Genomic DNA, 17,886 nt, shown 5'->3' with positions numbered 1-17,886 from the left:
TGTCTTGGGTGCTAAATTAATACTTCAGATATCTGGGAGTCCTGGTGGACAACAGGATGACCATGAGCCAGCAATGTGCCCTGGTGGCCAAGAAGGCCAATGGCATCCTGGGGTGCATCAAGAAGAGTGTGGCCAGCAGGTCAAGGGAGATCATCCTCTACTCTGCCCTGGTGAGGCCGCACCTGGAGTACTGTGTCCAGTTCTGGGCTCCCCAGTTCAAGAAGGACAGGGAACTGCTGGACAGGGTCCAGCAAAGGGCTACCGAGATAATTAGGGGACTGGAACACCTCTCTTATGAAGAAAGACTGAGGGAATTGGGTCTCTTTAGTCTGGAAAAAAGATGGTTGAGGGGGGACCTGATCAATGCTTATAAATACTTAAAGGGTGGGTGCCAGGAGGATGGGGCCAGGCTCTTTTCAGTGGTGCCCAGTGACAGGACAAGAGGTAACGGGCACAAACTTGAGTATAGTAAGTTCCACCTAAACATGAGGAGGAACTTCTTTACCTTGAGTGTGGCAGAGCACTGGAACAGGCTGCCCAGGGAGGTGGTGGAGTCTCCATCTCTGGAGACATTCAAAACCTGCCTGGATGCATTCCTGTGCAACCTGCTCTAAGGTGTCCCTGCTCTGGCAGGGGGGTTGGACTAGATGATCTCCAGAGGTCCCTTCCAACCCTATGATTCTATGATCTTGTTATGGTGAAGTATCAAAATACCTGAAAAAATAATTTATTAAACACACACACGATTGTCAGAAATGAAAGAGGACAATCCCTCGACAGCCAACATTTTAGCTGAAAAAAAATAATATTACTATTCCAAATAGCAGATCTCTGTTGTTGCCATAAAACAAAACTTAATGAAGCCTTTCCATCAACAGTTCAACTTTAGCAAAGGAGATGCTGCAAACTGACTCACTCAATCACCACAGCACCGGCTATGCTTTCCTCCATAGCCACCACTGCAAAAAGGCAGCAGTAAAGAAGTTTTCATGAAAGACTCCACTGACTACTGCATGTACAATTGGGACTAATTTTCTTTTCTCCTCAGAGGTGGTACTTGTAGTTTAGAGACGGTACTCACTGAAAGAACAGTTTTGAACAGTTTGCACTATTCCTTGCATGCACCAGAAGGAAGGATTTTAAACTTTAAGCTGTTCAGCCAGCACTTTAAGTGACCTCTGAATTCACACCACAATGGCAGAACAGTAGCTCCTATCTTTGTGAAACATAGATTCCAGTTCAGAGGCGAAACGGGGGCATGACAGCAGCTAGTGACAACCAAAACTGTCACTAATTTGAAATAACACGTTATTTGATCCTGCATTTGTGGATGTTTGTTGCAGAGCAGAAGTTTTCACCAAACCTCAGATCTGAGCCATCTCCAAATTTAGAAGAATCCACCTCTTGGTGTTGTCCTTATTTCAAGGTCTGTCACAATCTAAGTTCCATAAGAAATGATGTAATTGCTTCCTACCTTCTTTTGCCACAAGCAAATCAACACTACTAAAACAACAAGGTTACTGAGCTTTATGAGGTGCTGGGAGTGGACACCAGGCTTTTGGTAGCCAAGCTGTCTAAACGGCAGCTTGTGGGAGTTTACGGCTTGCACTGACTGTAGTAGATTCAGCAGAGACCACATGAAAGGACCAAGCACATCTTCTGAAGAACTTAACATCTGCAAAACACAAAGCTATTTCCACGAGGCTTACTGCCAATCACTTCGTGCCAATGAAAGACATTCCAAAAACATAGCAGAAAAATTGACTTCTCTTGTAAGACACTAATACACATTATAAACAGGAACCTAGTTCTGAATTCATTCATTAGCAAAAGAAAAGGAAGTGCACAGCCATAAATGGTCAGTACTATGGCTTCATGCTGCTGCAAATAGTGGTGTGGTTAAGTGTCTGGAAAGAGAGGGAACTCAATACTAAGTGGAAAATGTAAGATGGAGATGGAAATAAAGCCAATGCTGCCATAAACTGCACGCCTGAGTCTCTTCTGGTTCATACAAATTAAAATGAAGAGCAACCATAACGAAGTTAGAGGAAACAAATACTTTCCAAAATGTAAAAAAAAAAAAAAAAAAAAAAAAAGGATGGAAGAATCTCCATAACCTTTTTTTTTTTTCTTGGTTTTGATAAGGTATGGGGCTTTGTATACTAAAGAAAGTGGAAGTAATGCTTTGGATATATGAACTGTAATGAAGAACCATCCTCATGACTAGAAAAATACTACTATTGCTGGTGCTGGCTTTCTTTTCCAAGGGCTTTAAAGATTGCGATAGACAATGACATTTAAACTATTCCACAGCAGATGAGTTCCACACTTGCTTCCACAGAATTGTAAAGAAAGGTCAGTCTTAGGAAGCAGAGTACTAAAGAGAAGATTTCCGATGTTTCTTTGGAATCTGATCTCCAGACCACATTGTGCACTTGGTCTGAAAGACAAATCTCCTTTAAAAAGTTCATCAAGTAGAAACACACAAAAATCATTTGTCCCTTTACAAACGCTCAACTAAAATACTTATTCACACACAATATTTCTCTCCACTACAGATCAAAATATATTGGAGCTGACTGTATTCTGCTCAGGCTCAACTGTAAGATGGAATGATACCCTATCTGAAATAAGTAAACTGGACACAAGAGAGTACAGGACTGAAAATGTTACTCACACTGTTTTACACAGCATAGTAACAGTTGTGTACAGTTGTGTATAGAAACCAGTGAAAGAAGCACAGTAAAACACGTTAAAAAGAAAGCATTTTGTCAAAGTGAAATCAAAGATGATGGAGCAATGAAGACGATATGAAGCTAGAAGCCCACTATGAACTACCCAGCAATGGCCGGCAGGTCACTTGCAGGAATCCCTTCATTACCACTCCCAGACTTTCCAGTGGGTAACAAAGTCAAGGAGTCACACAAGTGAACACAAAGTCACACTAGTGAATAAAAAACAGTGGAAGCACACTTCAAAAATGGAGTTTAAAAACGCTGGCTTCCACATCCATCATGAGAGAAAACTGGGATCTCCAAGTGCCTGAACCTCAGTGTGTACAAGTGACGTTGCCAGCAGGCCGAGGGAGGTGATGCCTCCCCTTTACTCAGCGCTGCTGAGGCCACACCTGGAGTGCTGTGCCCAGTTCTGGGTTCCTTAGTACAAGAGAGACATGGACATACTGGGGAGAGTCCAACAAAGGGCCATAAAGACAATTAAAAGTCTGGAGCATCTCTCCTATGAGGAAAGGCTGAGAGAGCTGGGTCTGTTCAGCCTGGAGAAGAGAAGGCTTAAGGGGACCTTATCAATGTCTATAAATACCTAAAGGGAGGGTGCCAAGAGGATGGAGTCAGACTCTTTTCAGTGGTTCCCAGCAGCAGGAACAGAGGCGATGGGCAGAAACTGAAACACAAGAGGTTCCCTCTGAACATAAGGAAACACTTTTTTGCTGTGAGGGTGACCGAGCACTGAAACAGGCTGCCTAGGGACCTTGTTGAGTCTCCATCCTTAGGGATACTCAAAAGCCATCTGGACACGGTCCTGGGCTACAGGCTCTAGGTAGCCCTGTTTGAGCAGGAGGGTTGGATAGGAATTTTTCCAGAGGTCCCTTTCAGTATCAACCACTCTGTGATCCTGTAACATGAAGCCTTTGACAGCAGAGCCAGGTCACAGGTTAGCAAAGAAGTGAGACTGGCAGCTCTGAGTTCAGAGCAACACAGATTTTGCTTCTCTCTAAATTCCCACGTGCGTTTTGCACCAATGGCTTCTGATCTTTCCTTCCATCAGCATGGGGAAGAACGCTTTCAATCGACAACAGGGAAAAGAAAATAACCGCCAGTGCTCACGTTTCTGAAGGATGCTTACCTCTTTATGCTCACTTGGTTACCACTCAGAGCTCCCTCCGGCTCCGAGCGAAACAGGGGGGAGCTTTGCCAGGGTGCAACGGGAGTGGGTTCAGGCCCTTTCCACAGCCTCCCACTGTGTTCCTCCACCCCGGCGTTATGTAAGAAACTGAGCTAAACTGTAAATATTACACAACCTCGAAAAGGGAAGGGACTAGTAAAATATCTGCATGACTCCTTCACACTGACTCACCCCTTCCTTTGCGCTTTTGCTTACAGTCCTCGCTAAGAGTATAAAGATATGCCTGGACCGGCCACGTCTTGTCTTTTAAGCATACTCCGGTCACAGTGAGATGTTTCATCAGCTTAGACAGGACATCACACAGAGCCTAAGCAGGACAAGAGCACCGGGAAGAAGGCTGCAGCCTTTCCCCTAACTCTGCCGCAGCCATGGCTGCACTGCCCTTCCAGCATCCAAAGCCCCACGTGCCCCTCATGCTGCTCTTGCTGTGGCTCCGAGCCCCACGCTCCTACACCAGCCTAGAAAAATCACAGAATCATAGAATGGTTTAGGTTGGAAGGGACCTTAAAGATCATCCAGTCCCAACCCCTCTGCCATGGGCAGGGACACCTCCCACCAGCCCAGGTTGCTCAAAGCCCCATCCAGCCTGGCCTTGGACACCTCCAGGGATGGGGCAACCACAACTTCCTTGGGCAACCTGTACCAGTGCCTCACCACCCTCAGAGTGAAAAATTTCTTCCTAATATCTAATCTAAATCTACCTTCTTCAAAAATAACCCAGGGATTATCGTCATCTGACAAAAGAAGCGGCCGTAGTGTTCCAGCTTGCTTGGTAACTACAAGTAGGTCAGATGGGAGCAGAAAAAATACTGAGTTAAGCTATTGCCTACACACTCTATAAGCACAGTCGCATGTCTGGCTCTGTACTAAACAACAGGAAAAAAAAACAACTTTCTAAACAGGACGGCAGCCCAAGGCATATTCTATGACCTAGAAAGACATGTGGAAATGACTGTCCCCTGCCTAGGCTGGGCAAAAAGATGGTCATAAACCTAGACATTCCAAATCCTCATTATGCTGTAAAACAGCCATTTACCCAATAACAGCATTTCTCCGGCATAGCTGATGTTCTACCGAAATATGTTTGTGGCAATAAAGATGAAGCTCAGTAACTCAGTGGTAACTTCGTATCTTGTAATAGTTAAAAACACGTATGCCATCTTGAAGGATATGCTGTTATGCTGAAGGATATCACTGCACTTTAAAGTGTAAAGCATTGAGCATGAACAGAGATTGCCTGGTCTAGTATTACATACTTAAAATGTAATGCATTGTGCATGAGTGGGAATTGCTAGTTCTAACGTTACATATTGAATATGTGACCGTCAAAATTACACAAACTGTAATTTATCAACCCGACTTATATATCTGAAATATACTGCACATTATCTGAATATGAGTTATTTATATTCACTAAGAGAACTCACTCATAACAAGAGATCTATTTCCCATAGCTCCTAGATCTAGAAGTTTTTGTGCAAAAATCATTTTTCATTACTTGCATTATTATAGTGTGTCATTTTAAATACTGCATGAAATCCTTACCTCATACAAAGAATCTGACTTCATAAAACATCCTATTAAACTTCATCCTGTGATCTAACCCAGTAGGTCCATGTCAGCAGTCTCTTTTCTGATAAAAACTCTGATCATAACAAATAGGAAGTTTTGCCAGAGAAAAGACTACTGAACCAGGCCTAATAGCCTTCGATTACACTATTTTTGGAAATTAGAATCACATGATCCATTGTCTTAGCAGTAGAAGAGTAAAACTTCGTAACAGTCCCATAGTTTCCAAGCTGTGCAATTACTACTAGTGATCTAATTATTACCATTATTTTAATTTCCACTGAGATGGGCAGTCAGAAATCAAGAACACAATGCTTCGAGATTAATGTTTAAATAGGATATGTCCACTGGTACAGAACAGGTGTAACTATTAAATATAGCTATGTTAGGGCCAAACGGGTGTAAAGAGCAGTTTGAGACTTACGCTAAACTCTGTTCTGATCACTAAACTAATAAGTAATATAAATAAATACCGATTGAAACATTCTGCACTAAAAAAACCAGCTACTTTTCCATCAGTATTGCAACGTACACCATTTTTCAGCATTGCAAACTAGTTGTCTTCACGCATTATACAGAGGAAAGCCTTAAAAACTGCATACTGGAGTTAACAACAGATAGATAACACTGCTTTCTATCGGTTAAGTGAATAGCCAGGAAAACCGCAAGAATCAGGCTATGCAAGTGCCAATATCGCTCCATCAAGCTGTACAGAGGCAGCTTCCTTTAAGTGAGATTCACTCCCAGATTTACAGCACAAAATTTATTTTGGATGGAATTTAGTGTGGGTTCCCCTGTGACACTACCTGCCTGACAGCTCAGCATACAGAGAGCTAAATAAATAAATAAATAAATAAATAAATAATAAACACCCCACAAAACCAAAGAGGTGGGAGTGGACAGGACCTGGTTGTGCCCTCTGAATCTCAAGTAACATTAGGACATGTCAGCTCTTCCACAGCACTAGGTACAATTCAGTGGAGATAAAGTATCAGTTATCAGCCCAAAGAAAAGAATCAAACGTGAAAATTTATCTCCATGGTCTTCTTGAAGAAGAATATCAGTTTCAGGCAATCCTAAATTATTCCCTTTGGAAGAAAAAGGCTGCCACTAATATTCAACCTTAGACTCTGCTTTTTGAAACAACATAGCCTGTGCTGTACAGGGATTTTCTGGCAGCATCTCCCACTGCTCACTCCTGGAGAACTTCAGATATGTTTATATACAATTTCACTTTATTCCAGTCTGTCTCCAGGGGCTCCAGTTCCCATTCTAGATAAATTGAGCTGAGTAAGTCATAATCCCACTGTTGTATGACTTCACTGGTATATCACTTTAAGTCATCGATATATCTCTTAATATAAAAATAAAGCAGAAGGCTATTTTAGAAACTTCTTTTTTAAACTTGATGTTTTTCTAACTTTGGAAAAGGCAGTTGCAGGAATGTATTTTCATTGAATACCAAAGATGACAGAAAATTCATTACAATTTGTGCTCATTCTGCGTTAAGGTCTACAAAAACGGCTGAAATCTCTTTTATGAAACAATGATCAAAACCACATGGACTTTATTTCTTTATTTATTTGTGTTTTTCACTTATGGTAGACTTTGAAAAAAGTTCCTATTATCATTTTCTCAACAGTGGAGAAAATTAAATATGTATTGAGTACTGTCATACATAATAATCATCCCATTTCATATTCATTGGTACCCTCATAAATGAAACATGAGCTCTTCTGGAGGGAATTTTCACCTTGAAGGCAATAAAGACCATTTGCTTACCAAATATAAACAGAAGGGAAAGTACAGAAAAAGAAATTGTATTTCTTACCATCGTAAGGGTGAATGGGTGGCTTTCCAGTGCGGACACTCTTGGACAGTGCAGAATAACATACTGAAACCAAATCAGCCAGAGAAAATCAAATGACCACAAAGACATGTTCAAAACATTGGGTGATGGGTTAGTGCATACAAAGTGAAAGTCACCCCTATAGACAAGGCTACAGGAACGGCACTGATTTCTCAGGGGCACATTAACTCACCTGACCAGGCCTCGCTTTAAAGTCGTCTTTCACCATCCTTACTTCAAGGACGTTGGAGGGATGGCTTATCACTGAAGTTACTGTGACCGGTTTATTGCTGCGGATGTAGCGGTACAGCCTTTCCACACAGTACAAGCACAATGGTCCAGAAATCCAAAACCAGGTCTACGGGAGAACAAAACTGTGTTACCTCAAGGACTTTTAATTTTAAGTTGTCTAATTTCAAAACTACGTGAGTGCTTGCAGAACCTCCTCTCACATCTATTGTGGAACAGTGTTTTGGCCACGAGTAACCTCCACATCTCTCTACATGCAGCAATCCAAGCACGTTATGGAGGCTTAATCAGTCTAACCGGCAGCATCATCCACAAGCACAAACGCTTTCAATCATAAAACTCATCAGGAACAAAATGCTAATGACCTCATTTGCAACCATGTTACGCTGGTTTTGTGTAGTTAGATTGCAACTGGTTTCAGCAGTGAAGGACACAGCCCATACGCTGTTTCAAAATCTAACAGACCAGAGTACTACAAAACAGGTTAACCTTTATGGAAAAACACTTTCTGGCTTGCAATATTATTTGACTATTACCTTCTTTTAATCATCTCAGGTACAAGCCAAAGACTAAGAAAGACGCAATTCTTGTGCTATAGAATTTATGCTTATATTAAGCTAGTGTAAAATCATAGACAGGGGAGAGAAATGGGCACTTTTGAATCACAATTCATTTGCCCCTGTGGAAGACGTGTATGCTAGACTAATAATGCTCTGGAAATGCCCATTTCTCTGCAGTGATTACACAGAGCCCTGGGTGACTCCCTCAGATGGAGACATTTGCAGCTGCTCAGCTAAATCCCACGCTAAGAGTCAATTACTAACAACTCATGGCAGAGCTAACCACTGAGTCCACATCTGCTCAGTCATTCCAGCCGTGGCACTGAAGTGCCCTCCACCCTCATCCATCTTCCCAATTCAATTTTTAGAGTTACACGCCAGCATCTCTTGCAACTAGCAGAGTTGAAAAACTTCAGTAGCTCACAAGACCTAAGGCTTTTTTTTTTTCTTCTTTTTTTTAAAACTCAGTATCTTTAAGTGCATAAAACACTTCCAAATCCAAAAAAATCCTAAAATAAAGTTACGAGCTGCCAGGAGAACACTGAGTGGCCATTTCTTTTCATGGCTCTTGTTTTCCCATAAATGGCTCTAAAGTAGACATCTTAAGCCCCAAAGAATGCCCCAAAGTTTGATGTCCGGCGGGTCACATGGAGCCAGATATACATTGATGCTTGTAATTCAGGAGTGTTACCACAACAGACTACAAATCCAAAGAACTTGGTTGGAAGACTTCAATGTGGAATTGACTCTTTCTTATTATGATTACATGCTCCAGAGTAAAATGGGTTCCCACTGTAGGTAGAAAGGGACATACGTGTTCCACAGAAAACAATTACAATAATAAAAAATAAGAAACTCCTGTAAGGTCTGTTATAGAACCACCTTGAATGGTGGGCCTTGGACTTGTGAAGTCCGTGTTCCCAAACTTCCTCAGGCTACTTGCCAACACAGCCCAGCTCATCTTTTCTCAAAAGAAAAGGGAAAAAACGGATGAAGAAAAAGCTGCTTTCACAAAACACAAAGAAACAAAAGGAAAACTGAAAACAGAAAAAGAAAAGGCTTTTCTATCCCCACTGCCGTCACGCTCATTTACCCAGGCCGCCCATAAAACAAGCCTGTCTGCAAACAACAGGCTACACAAAGCCAAACCACAACCAACTGCAACCCAGAAATGAGTATTAGGACTTCCATCCGCAGCGTAAAGGAGAACAAATGGAGTTTGATTATTTCAATTAACTACTGCCACACAATGCTTACAAAGGGACCTTATAAATACGTTATATAAATGTTTGCTCTGAAGTGCTAAGCTGTAATTTAAAGTCACAGTTATAGCAAGACCAATACATCTCTTAGCGTGTCATACAAAAAAGAACATTACAACCAATCTCTTGACATTTTTCCACCCTATTCTATGCACCACATTGTAATGCAGTTCAAGGTTTAATACAGATTGTTTTTTTCCCCACCAAATCTTTGAATGCCTGAAAAGCTTTTAATAATATTTTCCATTATTAAAACATCTGGTCTGGAAAAGGAATAATTAGTGGTTATGGCTGACTGAAAGACTTGGCATGGCTTGTAATACCTGAAACGTCGGATCATACAGACCTCTGGGAAGTGTGACTGGAACTTGGGTTCCTCAGAACAAATTCTCATAAAGTTATTTTGTACAAAGGGTTCTGGTAGTGATAAGTCCTCTGGGAAAGGCTCAGTAGTATAGTCAGGAAACGACTCTTCAAAAGCCTTTGGCAACGTCACATTCTCTCGGAGCGTTTTGTTAGGATTAAAGCAACCAGGAGGGTGTTCCTCTAAGTTGGTCTGGTACTTGAGCACCCCCCTACAGGAAAATAAAAATAGAAAAGACACTGAAGTAACAGTCAAAACCAAGAAACTTATCTTAATTCAGAGAGGGTTTTAGGAAGCAGTCACGATGCTCATCTTCTGTAAGAATTTTTATTCTGTTGGCTTTCAGGACTTTCAGTGAGATCGAAGCTTTGCAACAATAGAGCCCTCTGTCACTAGAGGCAAGGTTTAACTTTTCCAACTCACTTGGCACTCCCGCACTGAACAGCCTCAAGCTTAATACTGCTTGAAAGAGGGAAGATATAGTGGGAGCCTTGGAAAAAAAATTAAATAATCACATTTCCAGTTCAATCACACCCAGGCTGTTTTCACTCATCCTCCCTACAGTCAGCAAGCCCCATTTTTTTGAGGCAATCTGTAGCAGAAGTGGCCTAAGTTGCCAAATCATAAATTGCAGGAATGTTCCTACTATTTGGTGTTTATCAGGTTTGCACACACAATGGTATAATTTGCTCCAACGGTATAATAACAAAAAACATATTGTGAAATAGATAAAAGGAAAAAAGAAAGTCCTGCATGATAGCCAAGGAACCTTTCTCGCAAATTATTTTGTGGGGTCTATGATTGTGTTTTTAAGCTAAAGTTAAATTTATGCTCGATGGCCCGAGGCCAATGGTATGAGGTTCAACAAGGCCAAGGTCCTGCACTTGGGTCACAACAACCCCATGCAGCGCTACAGGATCGGGGAGGAGCGGCTGGAAAGCTGCCCGGCAGAAAAGAACCTGGGGGTGTTGGTGGACTGAATATGAGCCAGCAGTGTGCCCAGGTGGCCAAGAAGGCCAACAGCATCCTGGCCTGTATCAGGAATAGTGTGGCCAGCAGGACTGGGGCAGTGATCATCCCCCTGTACTAGGCACTGGTGAGGCCCCACCTCAAGTACTGTGTTCAGTTTTGGGCCCCCCCACTACAAGAAGGACACTGAGGTGCTGGAACATGAGGGGTCTACAGCACAAGTCTTCTGAGGAGCGACTGAGGGAACTGGGGTTGTTTAGCCTGGAGAAAAGGAGGCTGAGGGGAGACCTTATCGCTCCCTACAACTACCTGAAAGGAGGGTGTAGCGAGGTGGTGGTCTGTCCCTTCTACCGAGTAACAAGTGACAGGATGAGAGGAAACAACCTCAAGTTACACCAGTGGAGGTTTAGATTGGATATTAGCAAAAATTTCTTCACTGAAAGGGTTGTCAAGCACTGGAACAGGCTGCACGGGGAAGGGGTTTAGTCACCATCCCTGGAGGTATTTAAAAGATGTGTGGATGTGGTGCTGAGGGACATGGTTTAGTGGTGGACTTGGCAGTGCTAGGTTTACGGTTGGACTCGATGATCTTAAAGGTCTTTTCCAACCTAAACAATTCTATGATTCTATGATTATAGCAAAACGAAGTGAGAACTTAGCAGCTGCAGCTAGAAACTATGAAGAAAGAAGTGGAAACCTGAGACACTGGGATATCTCAACACATGAATGAATTATTGAAAATGGGGAAGAACCAATAATACTAGTAATAAAGTTCCTCAGAACGCTACTTGCCTCCAAATCCGGATTTGATGACAGTAAAATCACAACGAGAAATATTTTAAAAAACAGAGGGCTAAATGACAGCTGTGTAGGATGATGCTGGGTGGAAACTAAGGCACACTGACACAATGTCTGGTGAGACGTGCCCTCTGAGCACCAGACCATGTGGTGAAGGTTCATCTCAAGTATACCATCAAACATAAGGATATATGCTCCTCCCTCCTCTCCCTAACATAGACATACAGCAGCAGCAGTGACAGAGTTTAATTCACGAGAAGAGACAGAAGTAGAATACCTGCTATATTCCCAACTTAAATGGGTTCTGACAGCCCACTGGCAATCTTCCCTACTGAAATGCAGTCCTGACAGCTAGTAACAAGCTTCCCGCATGGTCCAGTGAATAACGTACAGCTTGGAAGTTAAACCCGCTCACTCTAAACTCCACATCCAACCCTGGCAGAATCACCTGGGAAGTGTCCTTGTGCCTACACCCATGCTTCTGTCGGTATTCCTTGCCCAGCCATGCCTATCGCTTGCATCTGGCATCACTGTTGGTCGTCGCATATTTGCAAAGTGACAGATACCCCGAGCATTACGCTAGTTCCCAGCTCCATAATATTATGGTGCCTCACGGATTTAGCTGGAAGTCACAGCACATGCGATATTTTTTCAATCAACCTTGTGTACATGCCTGCCAGCTGCTCTCACGGCTCCTCTGTTCTCAGAACAACCCAAAAGAGGATTCAGAGTTCCCCTTGAGACATGAATAGCTGAACTGCAAACATGACCATCCCCTCCAGTGATCTCTCGTTTGCTTAAACTATTACAAACATGCTAACTGAGTGGCAAACTGGGCTGACAAAGCTGCCTGTTAACAGCAGGTGCGATGACTCCCATTTCTGAAGCTGTCAAGGAAAGGCAAGTCATCTTACACACTCCAGATCGGTCCCCAGAAAGGTTGAGTTCTGCACAACTCTTAAGGAGCCTAAGACATATCCTCACATATTTATTCGGTACAACACTTGAATACATAAAAATCAATATGTGGATGTCATAGGAGACAGTAGGAGACAGACATCTTCAGCAAACAAAACCGGGAGAGACAAAAAGGGGAAGACATATGAAAGTGTACTACTGGCTGAGCAACACAGCATGCAGTCTATTTGCATGGACATACATCAGACTCTGAAAACAATTTTCCACCCCCAAAACAGAGACAACATTCACTTCTGCCTAGAGCTGGAAAATATCTATCACTATTTCTTGAGATTTTTACGATAATAAGCTGGAGGTCAAAGGTTCTTAATGTTTTTATAGGGAACTACACTGCTCCTATCTCCTCATCCATCTTCTGCTGCTCAACTCAAGGTGAGTTGCTTGAGGGGGTCTCCTTAAAGGTCAACATGTGGGTGGAATCTTAAGAATTTTCAGCCTTTGGAAGATAAATCCTTGGGTAACACTAGTTACTTTTATTCTCAGCTCCGATGAACCAGCATAACCCACTTAACTCCACAGTAATACCAAATTTGAATCAGCTGAGGATTGGGCTCTAAATGTTTCATATGTTTTACAGCTCCTTATATTGGTACATCAGGCTTCCGTTTTAACATAAAATATTTTTTGTTGTTGCTATTACTGGCTTAAAATATAGATAAATTAATGTAGATATGCACCAGGCCTTATAACACTACAATATTTGAAAGTCATGTTGCAAGAAGTACAAGAGCAACAAAAGTCTTTAAGGATAATTACCTGAAAGGTTCTCCTCTCCCTTAGGATAGGGATGAAAGAACAGACCGATAATATACAACAGATGAATCATGTCACTTTTTATACTGCTGAATAGTGCTTGGCGACCCTGAAGAAGAGGATACTACGAGAACATATCTATAACAGTTTGAAACAAAACAAGAATCCAGGAATACTATGGAAATATTCAAATGGAGGGACTCCCAAGACAAGTAAATCCTCACCCAACCTGCCGGCACAGCCCAGCCACAGGGAATGCCTTGCTCTGTAGAGTAACTGGCCATGTGTCTGCAAATCTCTAAGTCACTCCACGCAGGAGTCACTTGGCTCCTAAGCATGTGCGTCTAAGCTTCCTTTATTCTCAGAAGAGATCTTCTAATCAACATCGCCAATGGAGCCCAGAAATCAATGCAGCCCGTTTGAATGAGATCTTTGTAGCAGCAGGTTAGCTAAAGCATTCCTGAGGCTCCATCGATTGTATTTATTAGAACTCATTAGACTATAATGGGAGACAGACACTTAGAAAACATGTAGAGACCTACATTTAGGCATCTTAAATTTGAACTGAGTCCCACTCTCCATGACTCATTCTTCTCCCACTTTTAACTGACACTCAGTTTTTTTAGACTCACACTGAACTCACACTTTCCAATTCCATATTAAGGAGGCTGTGTACCAGAAGATGCCCGTTTAAACGCGTGGCGTATTCCTGCAGCCTTGGTTTGCAAACGACTCCAAATATACTTCTTCCTTCATGAAGTGGCAACATGGTTAGGAAGACAATGGGCAACGGATAATACAATGAAGGAGATGAATTAAACTGGACATGAAAAATACTCCGAAGGCAATCACTGGAACTGATTGCCTAGGGAGGTTAGAGGATCTCGGTCACCAGATGTTTTCAAGAAGTTAGACAAACACCTGTCAAGAACAATTTAGCAAAAGTTTATCCCGCTCCAGCATGGGGACAACAGGTTACATCCATCTTCCCCAGCTATGAACAAGAGCTATGCCACAGAAAAAAAAATAAAAAATAAAAATAGAAAACCACAGAGAACTGGAATTGCGTCCAGGAATTGCAATTGTTTTGAGCTCATTATTTCAATTCACCAGATCTCAAGCTGCGTTTGTTTTGTTCAACAACATATTCCTACCGGGATCTTGCTAGGCCTAATTACCTTTCACTGTTTACTTTCAGCCGCGGTGCTCAGTGTCACACAGACATTCCAGCACTCCGTGTTTCAGTGGATGTTTGGTGACATGGAGAAATAAACCTCGTTCAAATTCACCTTCCCTTCCCTGCACCAGCCTCTGCACCTTCATCCTCAAAGGAAACTTCAGAGATGTTAACGGACCAGGTTTTCACACAGCGTAACTTGTGGAAGCTGCTTTTCTTTGCGGTAGAGGTATCTTGCTTGTGCCAGACACAGACCTGACCATCAGCTTCGTGGCACGTGAACGCTCGTCTCACGTTTGTGAAAACAAGAAGGAAAACTAATATATTTTGTACCACGGCAATGAGAAAGAGCTAATTAGGGAGAGGCCATTCCTTTGCTCTCCTTAGGAGTCCAAATGGAAGGTAGAGAGGAAAGAGAAAGGGATGAGCAACTCTACTTCTCATCCTCCTCTCAGCAGCCAGGTAAGAGGGGGTAGAAAAGAGGGGTTTTTCTTGATTTCCCACTAGAAACTGGTAAAATGGACAAGGAATAAACTTGGAAGTGGAGAAGTTTGTGCTAGCTGGCTGTAGTAACACACAATTCTCCAAACTACATTCTGAACATTATTTAAATAATAACCTGTTGAAAAACTGACAATAACAGCTCTTGTCAAGAAGTTGGCCCACTGTGCACCAGTGTGTTTGGGAAAGGCAGTAATCAAGGGAACTGCTCTTTCTGGTTGTGCTTCAAGAAAAAGGACAGTGTTTTCCATTTACTCACCCAGAGACGTGCAGCATCAGCAGCATATAGAAGACAAAGAAAAGGTTGTGTGTATACCAGAAGATGTCATAGTTTGAAACCCTGAAAAGAATAAACCATGGTTCAATGCTGTTTCACTCAGATGGAATCACTGCTAATTAAAAGCAGACCTGTGCACATACAACATCATTATACGCCATGTAGTCATGTAGAATAGTCAAAGCCCAGTATGTATTCCTCCAGGCACACTGTTCTTGCACACAATTAAGTGTTGAGAAGAACAAGGGACTGGCACAGAAGTAAGAATTTGAGAAAGAGAGATGAAGGACATAGAATACAGATCTAGCTGAAAAACTCTTCCAAAATTAGGAGACTTCACTGCTTTCATAGATCCTGCTTAGTCCCCATCAGATCCTTATACCTAGAATAGTTCTTCAGTCTCCAGGCTCAAAACTCAACCTCTTTAGAGTGAGTGTTGCCTTCCATTCTCCCTGTCCCGATACAAGGCTGTGCTGTTTAATGCGTCACTACTGGAACGACATACAAACAGGTAGCGCAGACAGCAGCAGAAGGGCTGGTGGGAAAGGTAAAAGAAACTTGTGAGGGTACGCAGTGGAAGGGGATACAGGAGGAAAGGGAACTAGAGCAAGGAGGCAACCAGAGGACAGTTAGGAGAATTTTCAGGGTGGGAGGCCACATATGGTGGGGCTCCAGGACTGATGGTCTTGGGAGGAGCAAGAACATTACCGCTGTGAGGATCAGGAAAGGTGAAGGAGAAAGAGGACTTACTTTCATCAGTAATGTGTTAGGTAATGCAAAAAGAACCAAGACCAAAGAAAATACTCATCTGGAATTGTTTTCTGTTAAGCCTGTTTGTTTTTTCTTGAGTAAAATAGTCACCAAAAAACAACAACAACCAGATGGTTAAGAAAATATCCTACTTCATAGCACACAAACATACTTCTCACACTACACAGCATGGTAGGAGTCCCTTCCAAAACCTAAAAACCTACCCCCATTCCAAGGCAAAACAATTATTCAATAAAAAAAAAAGGCCTTAACTCTGAGTACATAGCTTAAGAAGCTACTCCTCCGACACAGCTAACTTCTTTCAGAATTTTTTCCCCTCCTACAGTCTTTTACATAAACAGCTAACTACCCTTGCTTCAACACGTCTGAAACGTACGCTGCATTTGTTTCTGTCAATACAGGACTCGGTTGTTTTCTTTCTCAAGACAGAAAAAAAATAATTTTGGTATTCTGAGGGCCACCAAAATGAAACCCAAGCCAGGGCAGTTCTAAGGAACCCAGCAACACCAAGGGGCTCAGAAGCCCCCCCTTCACCTTGCCGTCCTTCCCCCATTCCGCACCAGGCTAACGCTTTTTCCTCCTTGAGGCTGCTCAAACCATTTGTAACTACCCACACCCCGGGAGGCATTTTCATGCAGTCACTCGGGGTCCGTAAGGAGCTGTGGGAGTGAACATCAGTAGGACGAAAGTAAAGGATGACGGTGTGGGGAATGGAAGCGCAATGAGAAGGCACAAAGAGAATAACATTTACACCCAGACCTGAAGCAGGTCTCGGAGCTCTGGTTTAATTTGGTATCTCGCTACAATACCAAGAGCTGCACTGAGTTCGTTTTTATTGGATCTTGAGCACTTTTTTCAGACGGCACCAATTTTTCAAAATGTCAGTAATGGAAAGTCAATCCCAGCTTCTGGAGGGTTGTTTTTAACAGCTAATTATTATTACTGATTAAAATTACTGTAAACTTCTTGTCTGAGTATGTCTAAATGTCAGCTTCCAGCCAGTTCAGAATTTTATTCTTCTTTCAGCATTCCTGCAGATATTTCTACTACAAAATCCTGGTTCCTCACATGTATCCCCTAAACGTAATTTAGTCCTCTCAACTTCACCTCCTTAAATTAAAGGGATGGAGATCCTTGAACCTCTTACCACAAAGCATATTTTCCAACATTTTAATAATTTTGTTTCTTACTTGTATCCTTCTTAAACTGTGTGTCCTACCGATATATACAATATCCTAATACACTCAATAATCTTCCTACTGCTACATATATATTTTTATAGTTCTTCAGAACATTTATTACTTTCTTTGCCTTCTCCTTAGGGCTCAAAAGTGACATTATTCATAGAATGTATGCATTTCTTCAGAACTCAAAGTCCTGAAAACTTGTCATGAAGTTGCATATTAAACTTCCATTTTGGTTAACCCACTTTAGACTTTTGCGGGTGCAGACCTGCAAGAGTTAACTTACTGAGAAACGTAAGGGGATATTGCCGTGCTTTAAAGGGACACAGTAAGCAGCACAGTTTTAGAAAAATATTTTTAACCCCGTTACGGCTAGTTTTGAAAAGGAAGATATACGTGGTAGATAGAAGATGAAATTGAAGACTGGACTATTTGGTTACAAAAAGGCATGGCATTGGAGCGGCTTATATTTGAATGTTCCTTTAAATATGTGATTTCCAGAGTCACCAGTAATTGCGTTCAACGGAAAACTTCTTGAACAACATTCATTTGAAAGTTAGCAGAAATGTCAACATTTATTCATAGGTTTTATTTTATTTTCTAATAACTTCATAACCCTTCCACCAAACAACTACTGAACAAAAAAAAAAAAAATGTTGGTCTAATTCCCAGGTATGACACAGCAAAAATTTAAAAAATTT

General features: G+C 42.0%; 1 protein-coding gene across 1 annotated transcript in view; it reads right to left on the bottom strand.

Annotated features, from left to right (window-relative positions):
- The window catches only part of NOX4 (NADPH oxidase 4), a 112,004-nt gene that overhangs the window by 75,338 nt on the left and 18,780 nt on the right, over positions 1–17,886 (bottom strand). The window contains exons 8-11 of the mRNA XM_082482344.1: positions 15,213–15,293; positions 9,760–9,988; positions 7,536–7,700; positions 7,325–7,387 (exon numbers count right to left, since the gene is read on the bottom strand). Coding sequence (XP_082338470.1) covers positions 7,325–7,387; positions 7,536–7,700; positions 9,760–9,988; positions 15,213–15,293 — 538 coding nt within the window. The remainder of the gene's footprint in view (positions 1–7,324; positions 7,388–7,535; positions 7,701–9,759; positions 9,989–15,212; positions 15,294–17,886) is intronic.

The sequence above is a fragment of the Vanellus vanellus genome (genome assembly GCF_965231255.1).
Source record: "Vanellus vanellus genome assembly, chromosome: 1".
NCBI lineage: Eukaryota > Metazoa > Chordata > Aves > Charadriiformes > Charadriidae > Vanellus > Vanellus vanellus.
The sequence above is the reverse complement of the archived record's forward strand: the minus strand, read 5'-3'. Positions and strand labels throughout refer to the sequence as shown.